Raw genomic sequence first — 22721 nt, 5'->3', positions numbered from 1 at the left:
TTCAGTGACCCCTTGTGCCCTATGAATGGGGGCACTGTCATCCTGGAAGAGACCACTCCCATCAGGATAGAAATGTTTCATCATAGAATAAAGATGATCACTCAGAACAACTTTGTATTGATTTGCAGTGACCCTTCCCTCTAAGGGGACCCAAACCATGCCAGCAAAATGCCCCCCAAAGCATAACAGAGCCACCAGATCCCCTCACTGTGGGGGTCAAGCACTCAGACCTGAACCGTTTTTTCCTTTAATTTGTCACCCGTCTGTATATCAGGCTTTGGATACACACATGATACTTGTTAGTAGATTTGATTTATCAATTGGGACAGTGTGCAGTTTTTAAACGTTAAAGATGCACTGCACCAGAGTTAGCTCAGAGCTAATTTGCATCCACAGCCCGCCAATATCAAAACATACAACAGCACAACAACAAACAGTACAAAGCAAAAGACACACAGAACACACTATACAAAATACAAAATACAAAGCTACACACAACACATCACATAAACCCACAATGTCAATTAGAAATTAAAAATGTAAACTTGTAAAATTAAAAACAAGACTATCTGCGCTAATGAGAGGACAATAGATGGAGTTTAGACTAGTGGTCACACAGCTGATTGGTCTTTAGTTAATTTTTAATTTGGCCTTGAATGTATTGATTGAACTACAGTTCTTCATATCATCAGGTAGGGCATTCCACTGAGTTGTGGCTTTCACTGAGAAAGCTGACCGCCCAAATGCAGTGCGACAAAATGGTATGGTACAATCTTGTATAGAGCATATTCTGGAGGATCTAACAGAACTTACTGAGTGAATGTTCACAAAGTCACATAGAGGAGAAGGGGCCAAACCATTTAAAATTTTATAAACTAAGCATAAATTTGAGAATAATCTAAAATTCTCAAAGCTCAGTAAATTGTATTTCTCCAGTACCCTACAGTGATGGAAATGCATTGGCTTTTTGTCCAGAGTTTTTGATTTTGTTTGTATAAAAACTCAAGAGGTTTTATGGCTGTTTCTCCCACCTGCCCGCAACATGTGATGCAATAAGACATATGGGAAAGAATCATAGCATGCATAAATATCTTGGCTGCGTCCAAAGAGAGACAGTTTCTAATATGTCTAAAGTTGCTAAGTTGTACTTTACGGTTTTAACTGTTTTTTAACATGTTTCTTAAAGTTCAAATTTCGATCCAGTGTCACACCAAGATATTTAAAATCAGTAACTATGTCAATTTTTTCACCTTTGATGAAAATATCAGCGTTAGGAGGTTGCACCATGGTTTTTAGAGAAAAACATACATACATACATTTTGTCTTGTTTACATTTAGACTTGGACATGATTGATCAAGCCAATGTGTGATCTTTTCCAATGCAATTGTTTGCATAGCAGCAGCTAACTCAGCTGTTTTTGCATGTGTGTACACAACGGTGTGATCTGCATACATTTGCAGTTCTACATCATGAAACTGTTGAGGAAGATCATTAATATACAGGCTAAATAATAGGGGACCTCACACTGACCCTTGTAGAACACCCATTGTGCACTTCACGTTACTGGACAGTGTGTCACCAACTTTAACACATTGTATCCTATTAGATAAATATGAAGACTTCCATGCCAGTGCTCTAGATGAGAAGTTAAATTTAGAGAGTTTCGATATTAAAACATCATGATTGACTGTGTCGAATGCTTTACGCAGATCAAAAAATACAGCACTAACTACTCCTCCTTTATCAAGTCTTGATTTAATTTGCTCCATTAAGAGCAAGATAGCAGTTTCGGTGGAATGATTTGCTCTAAAGCCAAATTGCATACAATGTAGACCAAAATTGCTTGTATTAAGAAATGTTGTCAGTTGTTAAATGACAACTTTCTCAGCAACCTTTGAGAGTACTGGTAGCATACTTATTAGTCTGTAGTTACTGGCTTCAGTATAAGCACAAGTGTAAATAATAAAATTAATGATGACTGAATTCCATTTAACTGCTTTAATTTCATTGTTCTGATATTTATTGCTCATGCTGGATGACTGTCACATGGCCATGGCTTACTGGAACACTTTAATAGAAACGGAGACATCATTAAGTGATTAGTCACACCTGTGCTTCTCTTGCTACAGTATGAAAAGTCAAAATGTTTGCTACTAAAAAGGTCAGTTGCCTTGAAGCTGGGGACAAACCTGAAGACCGGCTGAAACCAAAGACCAAACAGACCACATGAAGATTGTTTCCACCAACTGCCACCCATTAACCTTAACCCCCACCCTGTCACTCCCTATGCGAACAACCATGTGAATGGTTGAATTTGAATACTAATTTGTTAAAGTACCCCTCAAAAAATGTTTTCAGACATAAGGGCAAAAGTTCCCATTCCCTTGAATAAGAATGTGTGTCCAAACTTTTGACTGGTGCTGTATAAAAATAGCTGGCTTTATAGAATATTTTGTGTCTGATACGGTCCACAAAAAGTTAAATTACATTAAAAATCTACTACAAGATGTCTCCTACTTCACTGAAAAGTCCATTCCCAGAGTTTATGCACTGGAGGCTTCAAGTTTCCACATCACACTTGTGTAAGTTACATACTGGACCATGATTGGCACCAAACTAGATTTGATGTCACAAATAATGCCCAAAGGTACATGTGTTGAACTCAGATTTGAAGTGAGCACAGAGAAACGTTCCCTCTGCAGCAGAGGAATGTGAAAAAGCTCACAATTTAACCCACATCTGACTTAAAATGGCATTAATTTGTCTTTAGCCACTAGGGGGCAGACATACTCCAAAGCAAGCACAGACACACAGCCCAAAGCTGTTATGCTAATGTATTAGCTAATATAATATCTCCTTTCCAGGAGCTGCCATCTTGCTTGTGTGACATCATTTGGAGCCAGAGTCTTTGCAGTAGGGTCAGGCAGCAGGATGAATGTCTGCGGGACACACTCTCTCAGCTATACTGCTGCCTGACGAAGGTTTGAGAGCGGCTGTCACAGCTGTCACTCATGACATCACACCCCCTTTTTATATCGTCAAATAACTAATTTAAAAACTTATCAAAAATGAGCACTTGGACACACACCAGCGTGATAAGAATTACCTAAAATGATAGAAACCATCTTTGGGAAAATTTTACTTGGCGTGTACTTTGATTTTTTTAGTTTGTCCATCTGCTAACATAGAGGTGGCTGGACTTATGACCTATAATGCAGCCAGCCACCAGGGGGCGATCGAGATGTTTTGGCTTCACTCATGGGGAGCTGTCATGATGTCAATATTTATATACAGGCAATGGCACAGACTGGACCAAAGCTATGGTTTAAAAGAGGTTAAAACATTCTGTATAGCTGCAGAGTTAATAGTAATGAGATGTGGTTTCAAGTGACACCTTTCATATTACAAGTAGGCATTTGATTTAGTGTTAATATAAGGAAATAATGCAGCTTTGAATACACATCTTGGCTGCATAAACATTTGGTAATGTACAGATACTAGTGCACAAAGAACAAGACAAGAAAAACTTCAATTCACATGTACATAAATGTTAATTTGGTACCACTTTTTATTCAATTGTATTAAAGAATGAAGAAACATTTTCAGAATTTCAAAAAAGATGGTATGATGTCTGCACTGGCACTGTGTTGTCAGGGCTGCTTTCATGACCAGGTGGAAAACAGAAACAGAAACATGTTAAATGCAACAAACACAGCTTTACATTTTCTCATGAGTCACTGCAAGTTAAATTTATACAGAGAACAATAACAACTACAGAAGTACAGCATCTGTCCAAAACTTGGGTGTGTACTCTTACTGTTTAACACTTGTACAGCCTGTTCAGTCTGAGGATGTCGTTCTTGCTCATCTGGGTGCCAGTGCCAAATTCAACATTTGCATTGGGGATGGGCTGCATAGTGGGCTTACTGTTTGCAGAGAAGGCATACCTGAAATTATTAAAACACAGAGGTTACTTTTTTTTTAGTTTATATTAAGAATTATTGTTATTCAAATATTGTTGAAAGGGTTCACCCAAAGAAAATCCATTTTCTCTCTCACCTCTAGCCATGCTAATACTGTAGCTTTATGTACTGAGATTTTGATACACCTGTCTCAGAGATTTCTCTTATCGCATGTTACTGTGGATAATCCACATACTCTGTGTTAACAGTTTACACTGAAACTACTTTCTGACCCAGGAAATAGTTAGTATTAAAAACTGTTGATACTGAGGTCTGTGGATTATTCAGATAGAGTAACAAGATGTTGCTGATGAATTCTTAAAATGTAATATAAACAAGAAAGTGAAAGTGAAAGTAGTTAAGTATTATAAAATCAGTAATTTGTTGCAATAAACAGATGTTAGATGAAGCAGATCGTAGCATCCCCAACCTGTGGTACTGCATGACAGAGTTGTAGTCGTAGGGAGTGTTCTGGTTCAGAGTGTTGATCTTGTCAAAGGCGTACGCCAAACCTGAGAAAATGAAAAGCACATGGTTAACTGTCTTTGTGTTTGTGTTTAGAGATTTGAACTTGACCAATCATCACTTTTAGGATTAGGATTTGGGTTTAAGATTAAGGCTAGATTTAGGCTGCTGTTTTGGTTAGTAAGTACAGTGAAGTAGATTTGGGAGTTAAGGCAGGACTCTCTCAAAGCTTTTGTGGCTAAATGACCACAGCTTTAAGTCCCTAGGTTCTCATGAACTCAGCAATTCAATGTTGTTATTTTTTTTTTTAATTCTTCCTTTATTTGACAGTTTAGTGGAGAGATAGTGAAAACAGGGAGATATAGCCAGGGGTATGACATGCAGCAAAGGTCTCACAACCGGGAGTCAAACCGGGGACTCTGCTGCCACATGGTATGTTCCCTAACCACTAGGCCACTAGGGGCACCCCAAATGTTGCCAATTTTAATATTCTATTTTCAGGTGCATGGGGAAACTCCAGTGTGGCAGAAATGATGATAGACAGTACTGTACAAAAAAATTAGAAACTTTAGAAATTTAGATTCATATCCGACATGAAATATCACAGAAAGGCGTCTGATTAGTCCCAAATTTATTCTGCAGCATGCCAATGACCGCAAACATACAGTCAAAGTCATAAAGACCTTCAGTGACAAGAAAAATTAAAGCTGCAAGCAGTGTTGAACAGGCCCTCGCGCCTCCACGCACTTCGGGCTGCAGTGGAATCGAAGGGCTTCTCATCATTTTCAGACAGTGCAAGAAGGAGATAAACATCACTTCCTTTGTCCACTATTTTGCCTGCTGCTGGGGCTGCGTCACTGAAATTTCGTAGTCGGCGCTATTCAGCCAGTTTGCATCACTGATGGAATATTGTCATGTAGACGTGTTCAGGAGTCTGATCAAACATATAAAGTTTGGTGCAGACTGGAGCGTTCACAATAAAGTTATAGCAACTTCCTCTCGAAATATCAAATCTCAACGGTGTGAGGATGAGAATTTTCTGCAGGGTGAGACATGTCTGTCTTGCTCACACCTGTGTCATCAAAATCATGCAAGTTTTGGGCCCATTCACTTGAATTTCAATTAGTAAATTGAAAACTTTTGATGAGTTTGTGTGTAAAACAAATTAATTTCCTAATTTTCATCAAGTCTGTTTTTAGAAAAGTAAAGACTTTGAACCCACATGACCTGGTCAAAGTTTGATTGAAATGTGTACTGTCAGGTGTGTAGAGACAATAAGTAACTGTAGCTGGACACAGAAAAATACTTATACATTTGAATGGAGAGTGTGAGCGAACCACTAGGTGCTCGGGCCCTAATAAAGGAAAAACTGCAGTATAGAGCTACAAATTTTAGTTTTGATGGTATTTTTCTACAGAACTTTATCACTAAACTGTCACCCTCACTCAATTTTTCCCTTCCTCTCATAGGTCATCCCCACAACTGAATTATAAATATAAAACCTATAATTATTGTAAAATAAATCATAATGACACCAAACTTCATACAAAGTTTGTATATAATGTACTGTATGTATATAGGTATTTCTGCTGTATCCTACAAAAATGAGCTGCATTCAACTCTCACACCAGTGGCGGCTAGTGACTCAAAAAAGTGGGGAGGACGGGAGTAATACCAACATGGAATCTTACAACAAACCGCATCAAACTATGTCATTGTCCCCCACCTGATGAAATCGGAGGGGTGCAGGGCAATTTTATATGCCAATAAAACAATTTGCTTTTAAAAACAAAAAACCCTGAGTGGTGTAAAGGCTGCTTCTTTAAAGACATTTAGCATATACATATTGTTTCTAAACAAAGAAGAGCTCATTTTAGCCATGGAGTGGTTCAGATGTGTGATTTTATCAACAAAGTGAAATTCAAATTTATAATATTGTTGTATTGTGACAACAGATTTATGTTCTCATCAAAAACAGACAAGATATCACATGATTAACATGTGTTTCCTATGTATTTTCTTAGTATACAGAAATATATAAAGTACCACAAAGCTTATAATGTGATACAGGGACAGATCAGTGCTGAATACTGGTTGTTTCTCCGGTTGCTTCTCTCTCCAGCCTCCCCGGCAGTGTCCTGCTGCTGCTGCGCTGCATGGTCCAGATAATTTCTCATTTTACTTGTCTCTTCCAAAGAAGAGAGAAAAAATATGTTGTAAATAATACTGAGATTTGGTAATGGTTTATTTCAACCAAATATTCTTTTTTTATGTTTTGATCTCCCTCTTGCCTCTCAAGAAATAGAGGAGAATCAACCTCTTCTGCCTCTATGGACCAGCCTCCACTTAAAAGTCTTTACTTTTCTAAAATTAGACTTGATGAAAATTAGGAAAATAATATGTTTTACACACAAACTCATCAAGAGTTTTCAATTTACTAATTGAAATTCAAATGAATGGGCCCAAAACTTGCATGATTCTGATGACAGGGGTGTGAGCAAGACAGACATGTTTCACCCTGCAGAAAATTCTCATCCTGCCAATCAATCATTCAAAATAAAAGCACACCACACTTGTAATAAATATCCCTCATTTTTAAAATGAAAAATGATCCGATCCCGATGGGCCAGGGTGCGAGGTCCTGACCAACGCTGCTTGCAGCTTTAAATTGATAAATACTTTTGAAAGCATCCTCACTTAACTTTTAGTGTCTCAAACCTTTACACAGTACTAAATATCAAACTTTTTTTTTCTTTTTAAATTGAATGAAATACATGAAGTCAAGTCAATTTTATTTATATAGACACAAAAGTGCCTCAAGGGGCTTTACAATATGTACAGAATAGATCCCCTTTAAACATGCTTTCAATTTAAGTGACGAGGGCAAAAATCCACAGTTTGTCATTTTATGCAAGAATGCATGTAAAAGTTGATGTGAAGCTTATATGAGGCTTCAGCAGTATGAGTTAGTCATATCAAGTGGATATCTGCCTTTGCTGTTGAGCTGCAGTGGAAGTATAGTAACAAAAAGAGGGACTTTGGCACTAAAAAGACTGTAATGTTGAAAGATATCTACTTGATTTGACTCATTTGGACGCTGAAGCTTCATATTAGTTTCAGGTAAACTTTTAAATACATTTTTGCACAGAAGGAGGACTGTGGATTTTGTCCCCCATCATTTACATTGTAAGTGCATTATGAAGGGATCTTCTAATGGTCAGTATGAACAGGAGGAATGATTACAGCAAGAAAAACCTGTTTCAATGTTCATTTTGGCATCTGACTGTTGTTTTAAGACAGACTCCTTTCACTCAGGATCAGGATTTAGATTTAAGGTTAGGGGTAAATTTAGGTTGCGTTTAAGATTAAGGTTTAGGTCTAACAGAAAAATCTGGATTACTGTTACATCATGGTATATCTCTATATGTGTGTGTTTTTATGTGAAGACTCAGGTACTGACCGGGCATGATGTTCTCCCACAGGACTCGGATGTGCTGGTCCCTGTCAGAGCGGCACTGTTCGTGGTTGAAGCCGAGGGCGTGGAGCAGCTCATGCTGGACAGTGTTGTGGTAGAGGCAGCCACTACGGTCCAGAGACACTGTCTGAGCGTAACCACGGCGGCCAACATAGGAGTAACAGCTGAATTTGTGTATGAAAATAGAAGGAAATTAATGATCACAGCAGGCCATAGGAGTTGCAGTTGAAAATGGTATTCATTGTTCAGTCTGTAAAAGCGTGATTTTTTAGCAACAGTAATATTTGTCCTCTTGGCTTGATTTGGTTGTTACTTGATTCATCTCACTGCAACAAAAGTCTCCACCAAAACATTTTGTTATATCATGCATTACATTAACATTACAATGAGATGAATTATAAAACCAGGGCTGCACCTAATGATTACTGTCATTATCAATTAATCTGTCAATATTTTCTTGATTAAAGCGATTTATGTTCTATAAAATGTCATAAAAATGGTCACCAGAAAATATTTACATTTAAGAAGCTGAAACCTGAGAATCTTCTTAATGTCATGATAATTATCACATTATAACATTTTAACACAAATTGAAAAAATATATAAATTAGTTATGGATAGGCCCACCATTGGTTTTTTCATTGTGTTTCACTCAATTCAGGCAAATTAGATGCTTTTACCTAATATATAAAAAGAGTCCCTCCTCGAAATGGTACAACCTTCAAAGCCCTTGTCTGTTCACTTCGGAGTTTGTGTTGGTTCGCTTGTAACCTACTACCTGCCTCTAGCCTGAAGTTTGCTATCCCTATATCATATCATATCTGTCATGAATACGAAAGGGTTATTGCTCAAGCTATTAGCGTGTGTGGATGATGACAGCAAGTGTTTGAGAGAGCTAATATCGATCTATATTCATTTTATTGCATTTTATAATGCAATATAAACCTACCATACTTAGAAACACACACAATCACAGAAAACACACAGATGTTACCCGTTGTCGGACTGGATGCTCAGGTAGTCTCTCTGGGCGTCGCGTTCAACGAAGCGAATGCAAGAGACACTGGAGAAGGACTCCAGGCCACGCTCGATGATGGCGCGTTCACGAGGTGCTGAGAAGACACAAAGAAGTAAGACAGTATCTTCAATTTTGTCTTTTTTTAAATCCCTTTAGATAGAGTAAGATAAAATACTTTTTTAATCCCAAAATGAAATTGTACTGATAAAGAAAGAAAGAAAGAAAAGGTCAAAGGTTTTGATTCCTCTGAGAAAATCCTTAGATAAAAAATGAATTAAAACATTTTAGAAGCTGTCTTCTCAGTTGTTTTATCTGCAGGTATAAAACAAAACAAAACATTAAAGAATATTAGGTATAAAAAGGGTAGATTAATTAAAAAAAGAAAATGAAAAAGAATCCAAGCTGTGGCAAAACATTTTGTAAAAAGACAAGCTACGCTAGCCGCTCTGTGACGCTTTATTTAGCCAGAATGATGCTTAGAAGTAAATGCTAATATCAGCGTGCTAACGTGCTTACAATGACAATGTTAGCATGTTGGTGTTTAGCAGGTATAATGTTTACCATTTTCACCATCTTAGTTTAGCATGTTAGCATGCAAACTTTTGCTAATTAGGACTAAACAAAAAGAACAGCTGAGGCTGATGGGAATGTTATTAGTTTTAAAGGGATAAATTTATGTTTTAATCTCATGGTGGAGCTAGAGGGAAAGTCAGATTATCAATGTCAGTAGGATTTATCCTCTGGAGATCATGACTGTGCAGATTTCATAGCAATCCATCCAATAGTTGTTGAGATGTTTCAGTTTGGACCAAAGTTGTGACTGACTGACAGAGACTGATGTGGGTAAAAACCATTTGGGTGAAGGAGTCATAACAAGAAATATAAATAATCCTCCTTAATTTTAGATGACATGTTTTTATAAATTGTTTATATCTCCTTTCTGAATGAGAAGTTTCAAATTTAAATTTCCATTAGCTAAATGGTTGGTAGAATATATTCACATCTGATATTGATGATTGATTTTAAGTGAAAAAGTAAGCATAAAGTTACCATCGCTCCACTGTTCCAAATAGTCAGTCACTTACAGTAATGTCCAGCAATCACATAGGGCACATAGATATTTCCGTCAGCAGATTTGCTCCACATGCAGTCCTCGGAGGTGCAGGGATCAGCGTTTCTCTCATTTTTATTGTCATAAGCAATGTCATCCAGAACAAAGGGCTCTTTCTCCGTACGCACTGTTGAAGGATGACATTAAAGGCTCAATCAATAATTTAAATGATAAATAATAAGTACATCAATGTACTACTGGAAATTTTGACTCGGATTGTATCTGTTTCTCATCTAATCATATAATTGTAAAGTTGAAACGCAGGCATTGTTGCAGACAACCAGAACTGAAAGTTTAAAGCTTATATAGCTATATATGTATATATATATCACCAGACGACCCTGCTGTTAATGGGGCAAAAAACACTGAAATTTGAGGATTTGAACATGCATGGTGACTTACCAACATCCTTGTTGGCCCTCCACAGCAGCTCAGACACAGATAGTTGCTAGATCACGGAGATGACATCAGTCATTAGTAAGGACTCACCTGAAAAGTTTATTCATGTAGCCTACCGTCTATTAGTACTCTGTTACTTTATTAAATAAAACAGTAATTGCACTATAATATATCCTGTTCTCTGCTCTGCGTGTGTGTAGCTCAGCCCCGCCCTCGGTCAAGCAGACACATAGACCTGAAGCTCTTTATGCATTCATGACACAGAGACAGAGAGTCGAGTGGAGAAGAGGAGAGAGATGGAGACAGCGATGTAACCTGGTCATTACTCTACGAGTCCCAACCTCACACCCTGCACGCTGGGGGCTACACACCCACAAATATCCCGAACACAGCAAGATAATAAGGAAGTACAGGCAGAAGACAGAGTCCCTGCAGATAAATACACCGCCACACACTTCTAGTAGGTCATAAGTGATAATTGAGAGGGATTACATTTGTATGAGTCTATACATTGTTTTTTAGGAAAATCCTGCATAGTGCACCTTTAATTCCAGCAGCTCTTAATTCAAAATGTCCTTATCGCAAAGTTTGTTTTTATTTTATAACACCATTTTTGCCAATGATCACTTTATTTCCTAATATTACCTTTAATCTTCCTGGAGTCCAATATTGTTATATATTCTACTATACTAACACTTTTAATTACATATTTGTTTATTATTATCTAAATGTGCTTTGTGGATCATTTTACAGAATACACATGTTGTTTAGTATCTGTGGAAACCATGGGATCAGCAGCAGGATTTAACAACAGATTTAAAAATATCAGCCCATGGATAACACATCCAGCCTGTATTCTTATTTATTCTCTTAGTGATTTTTTCCTCTAAACTTCTCACATGGTTTAATTTCAGTAAATGTTCAAACAATCCAATATTTCACCAAAAATCAAAGATTAGTCCAAAAGCTAAAAGTATTGATAATCTAATGATGTCATGTATAATAATATATCAGTCAGAGGGACCAAACCACTACTTAAATACTTGAAGTACATTTTGCTGCTAATACTTATGTACCTTTACTTACGTAGGATTTTTCATGCATGCAGGACTTCTTCTTGTAATGCAGTATTTATACATTGCTGTATTGGTACTTTTACTTAAGTAAAAGATCTGAGTAGTTGTTCCACCACTGACAACATGTTATTCATTTCATCTTTATGTTGAATCTTACTATTCATAAAAATCTTCACACAGAGATATTACACATAACCTCACCTTCTCTTCAGCCCAGGAGCAGTCGGAGACCACAAGGAGGATCAGGAAACTGAGCGTGTACTTCAAGAAAGCCATGTTACCAGCCTGCAGGTGTATGTGTTAAACTGTACCTGGACCCTGCTGCAGTCCCTGTTTATATGTAGTATATATAGAGTGCCTGTTAACTCCTGAAGATAAACACCACTTTGCTCAGTGATAAGAGACACGTTACCTTGAGAACATGCTGCTGATTCCCACTATAACTCAACTACATAAAATCTAAAAACTTCACACTACCTTGTGAGAGTGTTGGCCTTGAGGACACCTGCCTGTTTATGGATCCTGGGCTGCCTGTTGCACAATGAATGAACCTCAATGGTCTATTTTAGCTTATTTTTTATAATCAATTCTTTTTAATTGCATTTAAATGTCTTTTTTATAACGTATGAACTGTTCATACTGGCTATTAAAAGATCTCCTTCAAATGTGCTTTCAATGTGAAACTTCAGCAGTCTGAGTTAGTCATCTCAAGTGGATATCTGACACATTTACAGTCTTTTTACAATCAAATTCCCTCTTTGTGTTTCCCTGTTGAGCTGTGGTGGAAGTATAGTAACAAAAAGAGGGACTTTGGTACTTAAAGGACTGTAACATTGAAAGATATCTACTTGATTTGAAGGTTCACTTCAGATAAACTTTTAAATACATTTTTTCACAGGAGAACGACTGTGGATTTTGTCCCCCGTCACTTGCAAATAAGTGCATTATGAAGGTGATCTTTTAATAGCCACTATGAGGAGGAGGAATGATTATGGCAAGAAAAACCTATTTCATTGTTTGTTTGTGCACCAGACTGTTGTTTTAAGACAGACTTGAAGGCAAGTATTATATTTTTATAAAGATACTCATTCTTAGTTAGACAACTGAACAATTAACCCAGGGACACAGGATTAAAACTGGGAAAATATATTTTTTATTTCACAGTATCTTTAAAACATAATACTAACATTTCATTGATAAAAATGTATTATTATTATTATTATTAGAGTTTCTCAAGACAGAAACAAGTTTACTGCAGAGACCATACGATTCTGGATCAGAAGGACAGGTTGATGAGTGGAGCGTTGTTCTCCTTCTTGTCTTCTGGACTCCACTTGATGAGCGGAGAGCTCAGGTCGATCAGCTGCTGAAAAAAAATTAAACAAAACAGGGTGAAAACACCAAAAAAACTGTTTCTTAAAAAAGATTTTATTTCAAAACTAATTCAGTCAAAACAGTGAGTAAATAAGTAAAGTTTATTAAGGACCAAGAAGAGTGAAATGATTAAAAATAAGACCATAACAAGTGGTAAAGAAAGACAATAATATAAAATAAGCAACAGAAAGACATTAAAACACACAAAAATAGAGCCACAAGCGGCAATGATGGGGGTCAAGCAAACTGCAAGCTTTTGGATGCTTATTTGACTTAATATGAGATCAATAAACACGTGACATAACATAAACATAACACATACAAGAATTGCTACATTGGCCAACTGGGGATTTGAACTCTGAACCTCTGTTTTCTCAGATAAGGTGACTTACTGAGTGTGCCACTGGGGAGACATGGTGTTACACACCTTCTCACAACTTGAGGCGATGACGTAACGTGTAAAATTTGGGTATTTCAAACTATTTAAACTTTAAAATTTCGCAACAATTTAACTGTTGAATGTGTATAAGTTACTCTTTGGTAAATGCAATTGTAGTGGACAAACAATGCTGAGGCATGCATCTCATGCACTATACTCTTTGGTAGAGGAGGTATGACGCGGCAACCAAATGAAACGGTCCGTTACCTTGATTAAAATTACAGATTTCTCTGGGTTTGAAAATTGTTGGGATTTGGGATAATGTAAGTACACAACTCAACAAAATATATAACATAGGTTTAGTTGTTTTTAGACATTTTAATGCAGAATAATTACATATTATAGCTTTAACACAATTTAGGTAAAGTAGCTCATGTTAGTTCAAGTGTGCAGTGCTCGGTTTTTCCCAATTAACTAGCGTTAGCTTCAGCCTGAGGTAGTGGGGCAAGTTTCCAGAGCATGAAAAGCAACACCCCACACTCCTTCTTTGGAAGGTCCTGGCTGCAAACGGAAAAGATGGCACCAACTGTAAGCTGCAGCTCTGGGCTTCAAACCAGCTCCACTGCAAACCAACTGGTGATGTCCCACCGCGCTATGTTTATCTTTATATAACGTCTGGGTTTGTGGATATAACCAGGTGAGGTGTCTGTTACCTGGGTTGTGGTGCAGGTCTTGTTGCTGGTTCGGATGAGGTTGGGGGTGCTGGTCAGGTCGATGAGCAGTTTCTCTTGAGGCTGTAGTGTCGGAGCTGGAAGATCGAACAGGAGAACCTGAAGAAGAAAACGGCGAGAATGTCAGACTGATGAAGATCTGTGAGATTGTTCTGAAGGAAGCAGCTGATCAGACTGAGCCAAGGATGAAGCTGCTGTGGACTCTGGACTCGGAACATGAACCTGTAATTTCAGCCTGTGGCGGCAGAATCAGCTCTGAGGTTGATGAAGAGCTTTGTTTCATCAAGTTTCTTTGCAATAAGACACTTTAATTATGAAGAGCCTCACCAGCAAAGATTTTACACATCAAACTGACCTGAACACATGAAGGTCCATCAAATTACTTCATTGTGACCACAAAGTGACAAGAACAAAACCTGCGACTAGACCGGAAACTGTAACAAGCCCAAACCCTCCCAGACCAAGAACCTACAAGAACAGCATGTTAGATACAGGACTCTGGTTGGAGGTTCATCCCAAAATATTTTACACATCAAAATTGAACTGAACACTTGAAGCATTCATCAGTCAATCCAACAAAACCAAAACTCAGACGAAAAGAAAACCTACTGGTATAATAAATTTCTTGAAATTAAATTGAGAAACTGTTAGTGTATGAAATAAACCAGACAAGATTGATTTTAAATAATTAACTGGATTAGAAAGGTACCCTGCAGATTTTCTGAACTCTAGTAGACTATGGAGCTGTTATTTTTTTAAAAAGTGGGTTCCCATTTGAACAGCTGAGCAATGCACCAACAAAGGCAGGGAGGATTTTATATTCATAAACTAAAAATAAAATTTTAAATACTTAAAAATATTTTATGAGAAAGGAAATGCATTCAACACTTCTGTTAGAACAAGAACATACACAATGTGTTTTGTTGTGAAAACAAACTTTTGTTGGCACCTTTAAAGGATTGGACAATTTTTCAATTTTTCTACAAATATTACTACAAATCTCTTTGCAAGACAAGAGCAGGTGATAAAAACTGATGTCTCAAAAACTCTCAAACTCAACACTGTTATGTGTGCTCGTGAGTGACCTCTGACCTCCTGTGTCTTGCTGTTGCTCTCGCTCTCCTCAGTAGTCTTCAATTCAATCAGATTTCTGCCGGGCTCTGATTCGCCCTGACTCAGTACTCCAGTATCCATGCTCTCTGAATGGTCGGGCTGTGGAGAAGTGGAGGGCGGGGCAGCCGGGGGCTCTTCCTCCTCCAGACAGAAGGGCTGGATGTCCAGGGCATCAACAGGCTCTGCCCCCTGTGTATCTGGTGGGGTGGGGCTACACAGAAACAACCATGTACTAACAAAAAGGCAAAAAAACAAAACAAAAAACAAAGTGAGAACAGCTGTCATTAACAAGGAAACACGCAGGTGATCTGCTGCAGTAGGACCGCCCCCCCCCCCAAGAGGTCACAGCATCTTTTCTATTGGTTGATAGTAGTTTAAAACATCTCACCTGCAGCTGCTCGCTCTCCTGGCCGAAGCGGAGACAGAGTGATCAGGGTCAGAGGTGGTTGGAAGCCTTGCGGGTTGGGTCTGGTTGTTGGGCGTGGTGGTGGGGATGGCAGACATCTTGCTTCTCAGCGGGGTGGGGAGGGCAGAGGGACGACGAGCTTTCACCTGCAGCGACCTGCAGCTGCCAGCAGAGGATTTCTGAGGAACACTACAGAAGAGGAAGGTAAAATTTAACCCCCCAAAAAATTAACTTCAGGCTTAAGACAGAGTTACAGAGTTGTGGCTAAAGTACATCAGGCACCGCCGGGACATGTCACGTAAACGGGGAGGAGCAGGGTTGTTTTTTTTCCTGTTTTTGTTTTTAAAACCTCCTACACCAACTGCATCTTTGTTGCGTGCCAGCTGTGTTTTCTGAGGAGATTTCAAGTAGGATACTTTGGAAAATAAAGCATTTGCCACTTAAACTATTACAAAAATAAGACCTGTCTGCATGTGTACTGTAAATATAATTTCATATGTGGTTTCAGCTGTGTTTGATCCTTTCCTTATTGCCTATTAACATAATGTAAACAAGTTGACCGAGCGTTGCCAAATTTGAAATGCAAAAGACAAAGTTATGATTATGAAGGGTATGGAAACGTAGGCTATATTAACTGGTACTAGATTAATTAACTAGATCGTTTTAATTACAGGATCATAGACCGGCCGTGTAAAAATAGAGATGAGCCTGCGATGCTCATGCGGGTGGGCGCTGCTTCCGTGGTGAGTGTGGCAGCTTCAGTTATAATGGACGTGTTCTGCTGTGGTAGACGTGTCGTGCCGCGTCCCTGCTTGATGGCAGTTAAGAGTGGAAGGGAACGACTGAAACAGCTTTTTACCTTAAGTGTTGCAATATAGAGGCATTTGCGGGGACAACAATACAGCCAACTACTATGTCACTCACCTGTCCACGCTGCTCGCTGACATCAGCCTCTTTGGCATCAACATCTTTGAGACATCTGGGGATGTAACACCTTAACACACAAAGACAGGAAGTCAGACAGACAGACAGATGTATCAGAGCGTCACACACACACACACACACACACACATTTAGTCATTTAGTGTGATCCACAAGATTTAAATTAAAGCTGAATTGTTAAGTTCTGACGGTTAAGACACACTGGGGCTTTTGAAGGCGCTGAACGTTTTGTAGCAGGGTTTAATAAGTTTTCCCCACAGATTGGTTTGTCACAGCGCCGCTGTGTAGAGCAGCTGATGATTGGCTGCTGTGGCTGAGTTTAGCCTTCAGAATTCATTGATTGTGTCTTCGGAGTTTGGTCTGATGTTTTTAAGTCCAGGTGAAGTTTCAGGACTTGTTCCTGTCCTGTGATTGGTTGAAAGAATACAAACTGTGGTGTCTTGACCGAGTTTTCTGAATGAACTCCAGGAGGAAACAAACAGATGTAACTCTGATGTGATGACAGAATAAACAGACATTAAACAGCTGTGACATCATCATACCGTCTCCATGGCGGACTCCTCTGACTATTCCACTGGTTGTCGGTGGGGCCAGGGTCTGAGGTTTGGGTTTGGCCTTCAGTCCACTCTGCAGATGGGCTGAGGCAGTGGCAGGGATGGAGGCGGTCCTCTCCAAAACTTTTTTGGAAGACGTGGGCTGGAGGGGTGTGGCCTCAGCTCTCTTCAGTGGTGTAGACAACTTCCTGGCCTGGGTGGACAGCGAGCGGCGGCCAGCGGTGGAAGACACAGCCTCTGCAGCAGCACAGACATTAGAGCGGTGCTGCCTGTTCTGATTGGCAGGTTTGCTGATGCTGCTGGGGGCGGGGACAGTGTAGCTGCTCAGACTAGTAGAGGAGTTTGGTTTACCTGCAAGGAGACATAACACTTGTAGTGCTGCATATTCTAATTGGACAACTCAAACAGGAAGTAGTTAGCATTTAGTTAGACGGTGACAGTTAGCTGGGCAGTTAACTATTAGCTGGTTAGTTTATTGTTTGCCAGTTAGCTGTTAGTATTTAAATTAGCAGTTAACTGGTGGATGTTTAGTCAAGTTATCAGGGATCTGTTGCTTGCTGTGTACTTAGTGATCATTTTCAGATGTTTTCACCAACATCTTTTATTTGTTCATAGTATACAAGATGATGAATTGTTGTGGTTGATGTCCCGCACACGGCCCACTGACTATTAGCAGTTAGCTGGTAGAAGAATATTTAGCTGTTAGCAGTTAGCCTACCTGTAGCGGGGGACAGAGACAGGCTGGAGTTGAAGCTCGACACTGAGGATGAGGACGAGGACGTGTTCTTTCTCTCTGTCACTCTCCTTCTCTGAAGGGGCGGAGCTTTCACACCTGATGGGTTCCTCATACTCTGACAGAAATTTTTTTTTTTTAAAAAATCATCAGTTATTTACACACCACGTCAGAATTTCTATAATAATAATAATAATAATAATAATAATAATAATAATAATAATAATAATCTACATCAGTGGTTCTCAACCTTTTTTTACTTGTGGATCCTTAAAATTAAGCAGTGTGTACTTGTGATCCTTCACGACAAGAACTGAGCAGTTCAAATCAATATTATCATAATCAGTTTGTACACTTGTGTGATAGAGAACAGGTGTACTACCTTGGTGGGTGGAGCCAATGTGCGTTTTCCCAGCAGGCTGGAGTTCAGGGAGGAGTCGCTGATATCAGAGGCCACGCTTGTCGAATCGGACAGAAGATCCTCATATGACTCCGCTCTACTGGAGGAACAAGAGTTTGGGCTCCTTCTCCAACCTGCCGCCACCTGCGACAGGAAACCGACAGATAACATCAATACCTGATTAATCTATTTACACAGTGGTTGCCAAACTGGGGGTCGGGAACCCTGCAGTGGGTCACCTCAAGGTCCACTTGGGTCCTCTGTTTCCACCACATCTGAGGAACCAGGTAGATCGTACAAATTAGATCCATGAGGAACTTAAAAAATGATGGCAGTGTTACATGAGTTGGATGTGATGAAAAGGAGAAATGCGGTGCATGAAATAAAAAAAATAAAAAAGCGTTAATGAAATTTTTCTGTCACATAGATGTAACCTAAGAATTTACTATGAGATAGCCAAAGCTAGCTAGCCACGTGGAGTCACGAAAGTCTTGTAAACTGAGGCAGGTGTGCATATAGAGCATGTCAAAGCTTACTGGACATGCAAAAACAAAAATGTGAAACCCTGTCATTATTTTTGGTGTTTTATAGACTCAATGTTTCACCTGTGAATTGAAAAGGATTCAATATGAAACAAAAATCATACTTTGCTCGGTGGTTGCAGTCTGTTTTTCTCCACTCTGTTCTTGTTGGCTGAACAGGAAGTCGAAGGGGCAGCTGGTTTACTCGGCAGCACAACACCAAAGCCCTGCGCGGTGTTTCCTCGCAACGCTGTCCTGGGCTTAGCCTTGACCATGACCACAGGGCTGGAGGTGCTGAGTCTAGTGGTGGAAGCAGGGCGGGTGGATGCAGCTGCGTTGGTAGCTGGGTGGGTGGATGCAGCTGCTTTGGTGGCAGAGCGGGTGGATGCAGCTGCTTTGGGGGCAGATGGAGTGGATGAAGCTGCAGTGGTGGCAGGGCAGATGGATGAAGCTGCATTGCTGATGGGGCGGGTGGATGCAGCTGCGTTGGATGCAGCTGCTTTAGTGGCAGGGTGGGTGGATGCAGCTGCGTTGGTAGCAGGGCGGGTGAATGAAGCTGTGTTGGTGGCAGGGCAGATGGATGAAGCTGCATTGCTGACGGGGCGGGTGGATGCAGCTGCGTTTGATGCAGCTGCTTTAGTGGCAGGGCGGGTGGATGAAGCTGTGTTGGTTACAGGGTGGTTGGATGCAGCTGCTTTGGTGGCAGGGTGGGTGGATGCAGCTGGTTTGGGGGCAGATGGAGTGGATGAAGCTGCAGTGGTGGCAGGGCAGATAGATGAAGCTGCATTGCTGATGGGGCGATTGGATGCAGCTGCTTTAGTGGCAGGGCGGGTGGATGAAGCTGCGTTGGTAGCAGGGCGGTTGGATGCAGCTGCGTTGGTTACAGGGCGGTTGGATGCAGCTGCGTTGGTTACAGGGCGGTTGGATGCAGCTGCGTTGGTTACAGGGCGGGTGGATGAAGCTGCGTTGGTGGCAGGGCGGTTGGATGAAGCTGTGTTGGTGGCAGGGCGGTTGGATGCAGCTGCGTTGGTGGCAGGGTGGTTGGATGCAGCTGCGTTGGTGGCAGGGTGGTTGGATGCAGCTGCGTTGGTGGCTGGGTGGTTGGATGCAGCTGCGTTGGTGGCAGGGTGGTTGGATGCAGCTGCGTTGGTGGCTGGGTGAGAGCATGAAGCTTTGTTGGAGCAGACTCCTCTCTGGTGCTGTTTGACGTGCGGCAGCTGCTTCATGGGACTCTCCTGCACACAGGAAGTCTGGCATTTGACGGGACTGGATGAATTGGCTGGCTGACCAATCACACCCAGTTTAGCCTCAGTGTCCTGGGCAAACTGCTCCCTGTCAGTTGTAGCATCGCTGGTCTTGTTGGCTATCTCGTCATCAACGCCATGTGGCTGGCTTGGCTTGCTGCTCTGCAGGAGGTTGGCCAGTCTGTGAGCTTCCTCACACATGGCCTCCAGCTGATCTCCAGTCAGCGGGCTCCAGCTCACCCGCATGCCATCACCTCCGTCCTTGAGCCGAGATGCCATGTTAACAGCGACGCACCTCTCCATATGGCTGACCTGATCCACAAACACCTCATCTTCATCACCTTTGGAGCTGCAGAGAGAGACGACATCACACTGACATCTTGATGGAGAGGAACACAAACAGCTTACAGCAGTGATTATTGAGAACAGACACTCCCACCTGCAAACATTTACAGATTTGTAAATGTATTTTGTGAATGAACACTTTCACATTTCAGTTTTTTAATAATATATGTGTTAAACCAAACTATAAGATGAGAGTAGTGGGTTCATTTCTCATTGTTTCATCATGTGGTCTCACATTCAGTTCTTCCATTTGATGCAGTACCACAAGTTTACCAGGAGATGTCACCCTTTGACTGTTTGAATCAATGAATTGTTTTCCATCAAGCCCTATATATAAAATGGTGTAAGAAAAAGAATACATCTGGTATATGCCAAATCTCTATCTTTAATTCACTACATTTTACAATCCTTTTAATTTTCATTAATAGACATTTCCATATATGCTCAATGAGAATATTAACTGTAAATTTAAATGAAGATTAAATTATTTCTCTCCAAAAGACACATGCAGGGAAGATTGTAGGACTCTCTGTGGAACTTTTACCCTCTGGCAGTGGTGGAAGAACTACTCAGTTCCTTTACTTGAGTAAAAGTACCAATACAGCAATGTAAAAATACTCAATTTCAAGTAAAAGTCCTATATGCATGAAAATCCTACTTAAATAAAAGTATATAAGTATTAGCAGCAAAGAAGTAGTAAGTAGAAGTAAGGTAGTTGTGTAGTTTACACTGGTAAACAGAAACTGTGCAGGTGTCCTACCTGGCAGGTGACAGAGACACATTGAAATCAAACTTTTCATCGGGCAGAAACATCACATCTGTTCAGAGACACAAGCATGATACGTTTTCTCAGCATTAAACAGTTTAACAACACACATGGACATGGTGTCAACGGTGCATAAATGGGGTCAGTGAGCGTTAACTTGCCGCTGTTAGCTCGACAGTCCATCCCGCTGCTGTTGGTTCTCCTCTGGGTGGCAGATTGATCCGAATCACACCTGTAGCGATACATTCAGCTCTGACATTAAACTATTACAACGATATTTCAGGTTGCCACTCTGACAAACAGCTGACAGATAGAATTTAAGTACAAACTTCAACTTTCAGGCTCACTTTGACGTTAGCCTGCTTGTCCGTTTATTTAGCTAAATCCAGGCGACGCCGAAGTTAGCTTCTGATTCAACGTTAAAGGGAAAGTTCAAGGAAGACATGAATAATGTTATTTTGCGGCTGAAACTCCGATTTTTCACCACTTACGCTTGTGAAAAAAGTGTTAGACATCGTAACAAAGCCCTTAACACTGTCTAAACCCACTTTCAGGCTTGAGAAGCCTTTACTTTGCTTATAAGAACTGAAAAAGGGCGATTTCACCGCCCCCCCCCCCCCCCCCCCCCCAAATTAAGACCACTTTAGACCAGGTCTAGATCAAAAACAACTATACTTAGAATTGTCAAATCTTAATGATACTGATGATAATGATAATCTAGTCCAGATTTGAAAATCCTAAATTTAGTGGTTTTTCATCTGGACCTGGTCTACTCTAATGTGGCCTGGATGGAAAAATATCAGTGTAATCGCCCTATGTTATGTTCTCGTAAGAAAAATAAAGCTTTCACAAATCTGAAAGTGAGTTTAAACAGCGATAAGACTTTTGCTAAGATGGATAACACTTTTTTTTACAAGTGCAACGTTAAGTGGTGAAAAAACGGAGATTCAACCGCTAAATATTATCCAACTTCTTCAACTCAACTCTGAATCCGAAGCTAACTTCAGCGTCGTTAAATCCAGCTAATTAAATCAAACGGTGACTCATTCGAGCTTTTAATATGAAGTCTGCTTCATTCAGATACTCGTACAAAGTTCACAGTTTGACAAAAATTCAAAACTACAAACCTCAAGTTTCTCTGAATACTCACAAACCTTTGCTGCTCCGCATTCAAAACGGCGACACGAAAACACACACACAATTAAAACCTGCTGCGGTGCTGGTCACGTGAGACAGACGCGCTCAGCCATTAGTTTAAAGGTGTTCCTAATATTTTGTCCACTTCAGGTAAATTAATGAGGTGGACAAAATATTAGGAACACTTTTCAGTATCCAATACACCACCACCACCTACTACCACCTTAAAGTCGGATTATCACCTTTCTGACAATGTCAACAAAAACTGAAAATGTATGCATTAGATTGCAAAGGTGTTCCAATTAAGTGCTCATTGATTGTTAGTATGGTAATTTTAATTACTGTACACATTACATTTTTGGATTATTTCAGTTTAAAGTTCACCATACTACTTATGTTGCATTTAAGCTTCACTGTATTAGGTAGGTTATATTTTTTTCCATAGGAATAATTCCACATTATTATTTTGGACTTTTGTAGAATGAAGTTAATTATTTTATAATACTGATTCATCATCATTTAAAGCACTTGAACTACCATTTTATTTCTCAAACATCAGTGTGTAAGCA

At 39.9% G+C, this 22721-nt stretch overlaps 2 protein-coding genes across 5 annotated transcripts; both read right to left on the bottom strand.

Annotated features, from left to right (window-relative positions):
- Window positions 1–705: 705 nt before the first annotated feature.
- On the bottom strand, window positions 706–22248 carry gtse1 (G-2 and S-phase expressed 1). Its single transcript, XM_044355892.1, has 18 exons — window positions 22143–22248; window positions 21177–21247; window positions 21010–21067; window positions 19843–20253; window positions 19469–19794; window positions 19301–19318; window positions 18786–19060; window positions 18122–18283; window positions 17725–17857; window positions 16995–17357; window positions 16435–16504; window positions 15493–15699; window positions 15084–15336; window positions 13974–14090; window positions 12775–12873; window positions 9203–9212; window positions 2553–2558; window positions 706–716 (listed from the first exon to the last, which is right to left on the bottom strand). The coding sequence occupies exons 2-15, from the start codon at window positions 21196–21198 to the stop codon at window positions 12784–12786; spliced, it is 2505 nt and encodes an 834-aa protein (XP_044211827.1). The 5' UTR covers window positions 21199–21247; window positions 22143–22248; the 3' UTR covers window positions 706–716; window positions 2553–2558; window positions 9203–9212; window positions 12775–12783.
- On the bottom strand, window positions 3552–12067 carry LOC122985362 (hatching enzyme 1.2-like). Of its 4 annotated transcripts, none has more exons than XM_044355957.1 (8): window positions 11709–12067; window positions 10435–10480; window positions 10007–10159; window positions 8898–9015; window positions 7889–8067; window positions 4394–4475; window positions 3819–3948; window positions 3552–3660 (listed from the first exon to the last, which is right to left on the bottom strand). In XM_044355957.1, exons 1-7 carry the CDS (start codon window positions 11781–11783, stop codon window positions 3822–3824), a joined length of 780 nt encoding a protein of 259 aa, XP_044211892.1. In that variant the 5' UTR covers window positions 11784–12067; the 3' UTR covers window positions 3552–3660; window positions 3819–3821. The 4 variants fall into 4 exon arrangements, with proteins under 4 accessions (XP_044211892.1, XP_044211893.1, XP_044211891.1 ...); XM_044355958.1 differs by having other exon boundaries at window positions 3552–3643; XM_044355956.1 differs by having other exon boundaries at window positions 3552–3657; window positions 11709–12066.
- Window positions 22249–22721: the final 473 nt, after the last annotated feature.

Source organism: Thunnus albacares, chromosome 7 (assembly GCF_914725855.1).
Source record: "Thunnus albacares chromosome 7, fThuAlb1.1, whole genome shotgun sequence".
Classification (NCBI taxonomy): Eukaryota; Metazoa; Chordata; class Actinopteri; order Scombriformes; family Scombridae; genus Thunnus; species Thunnus albacares.
Note: the sequence above shows the minus strand (reverse complement) of the source record. Positions and strands in the feature narration are given on the sequence as shown.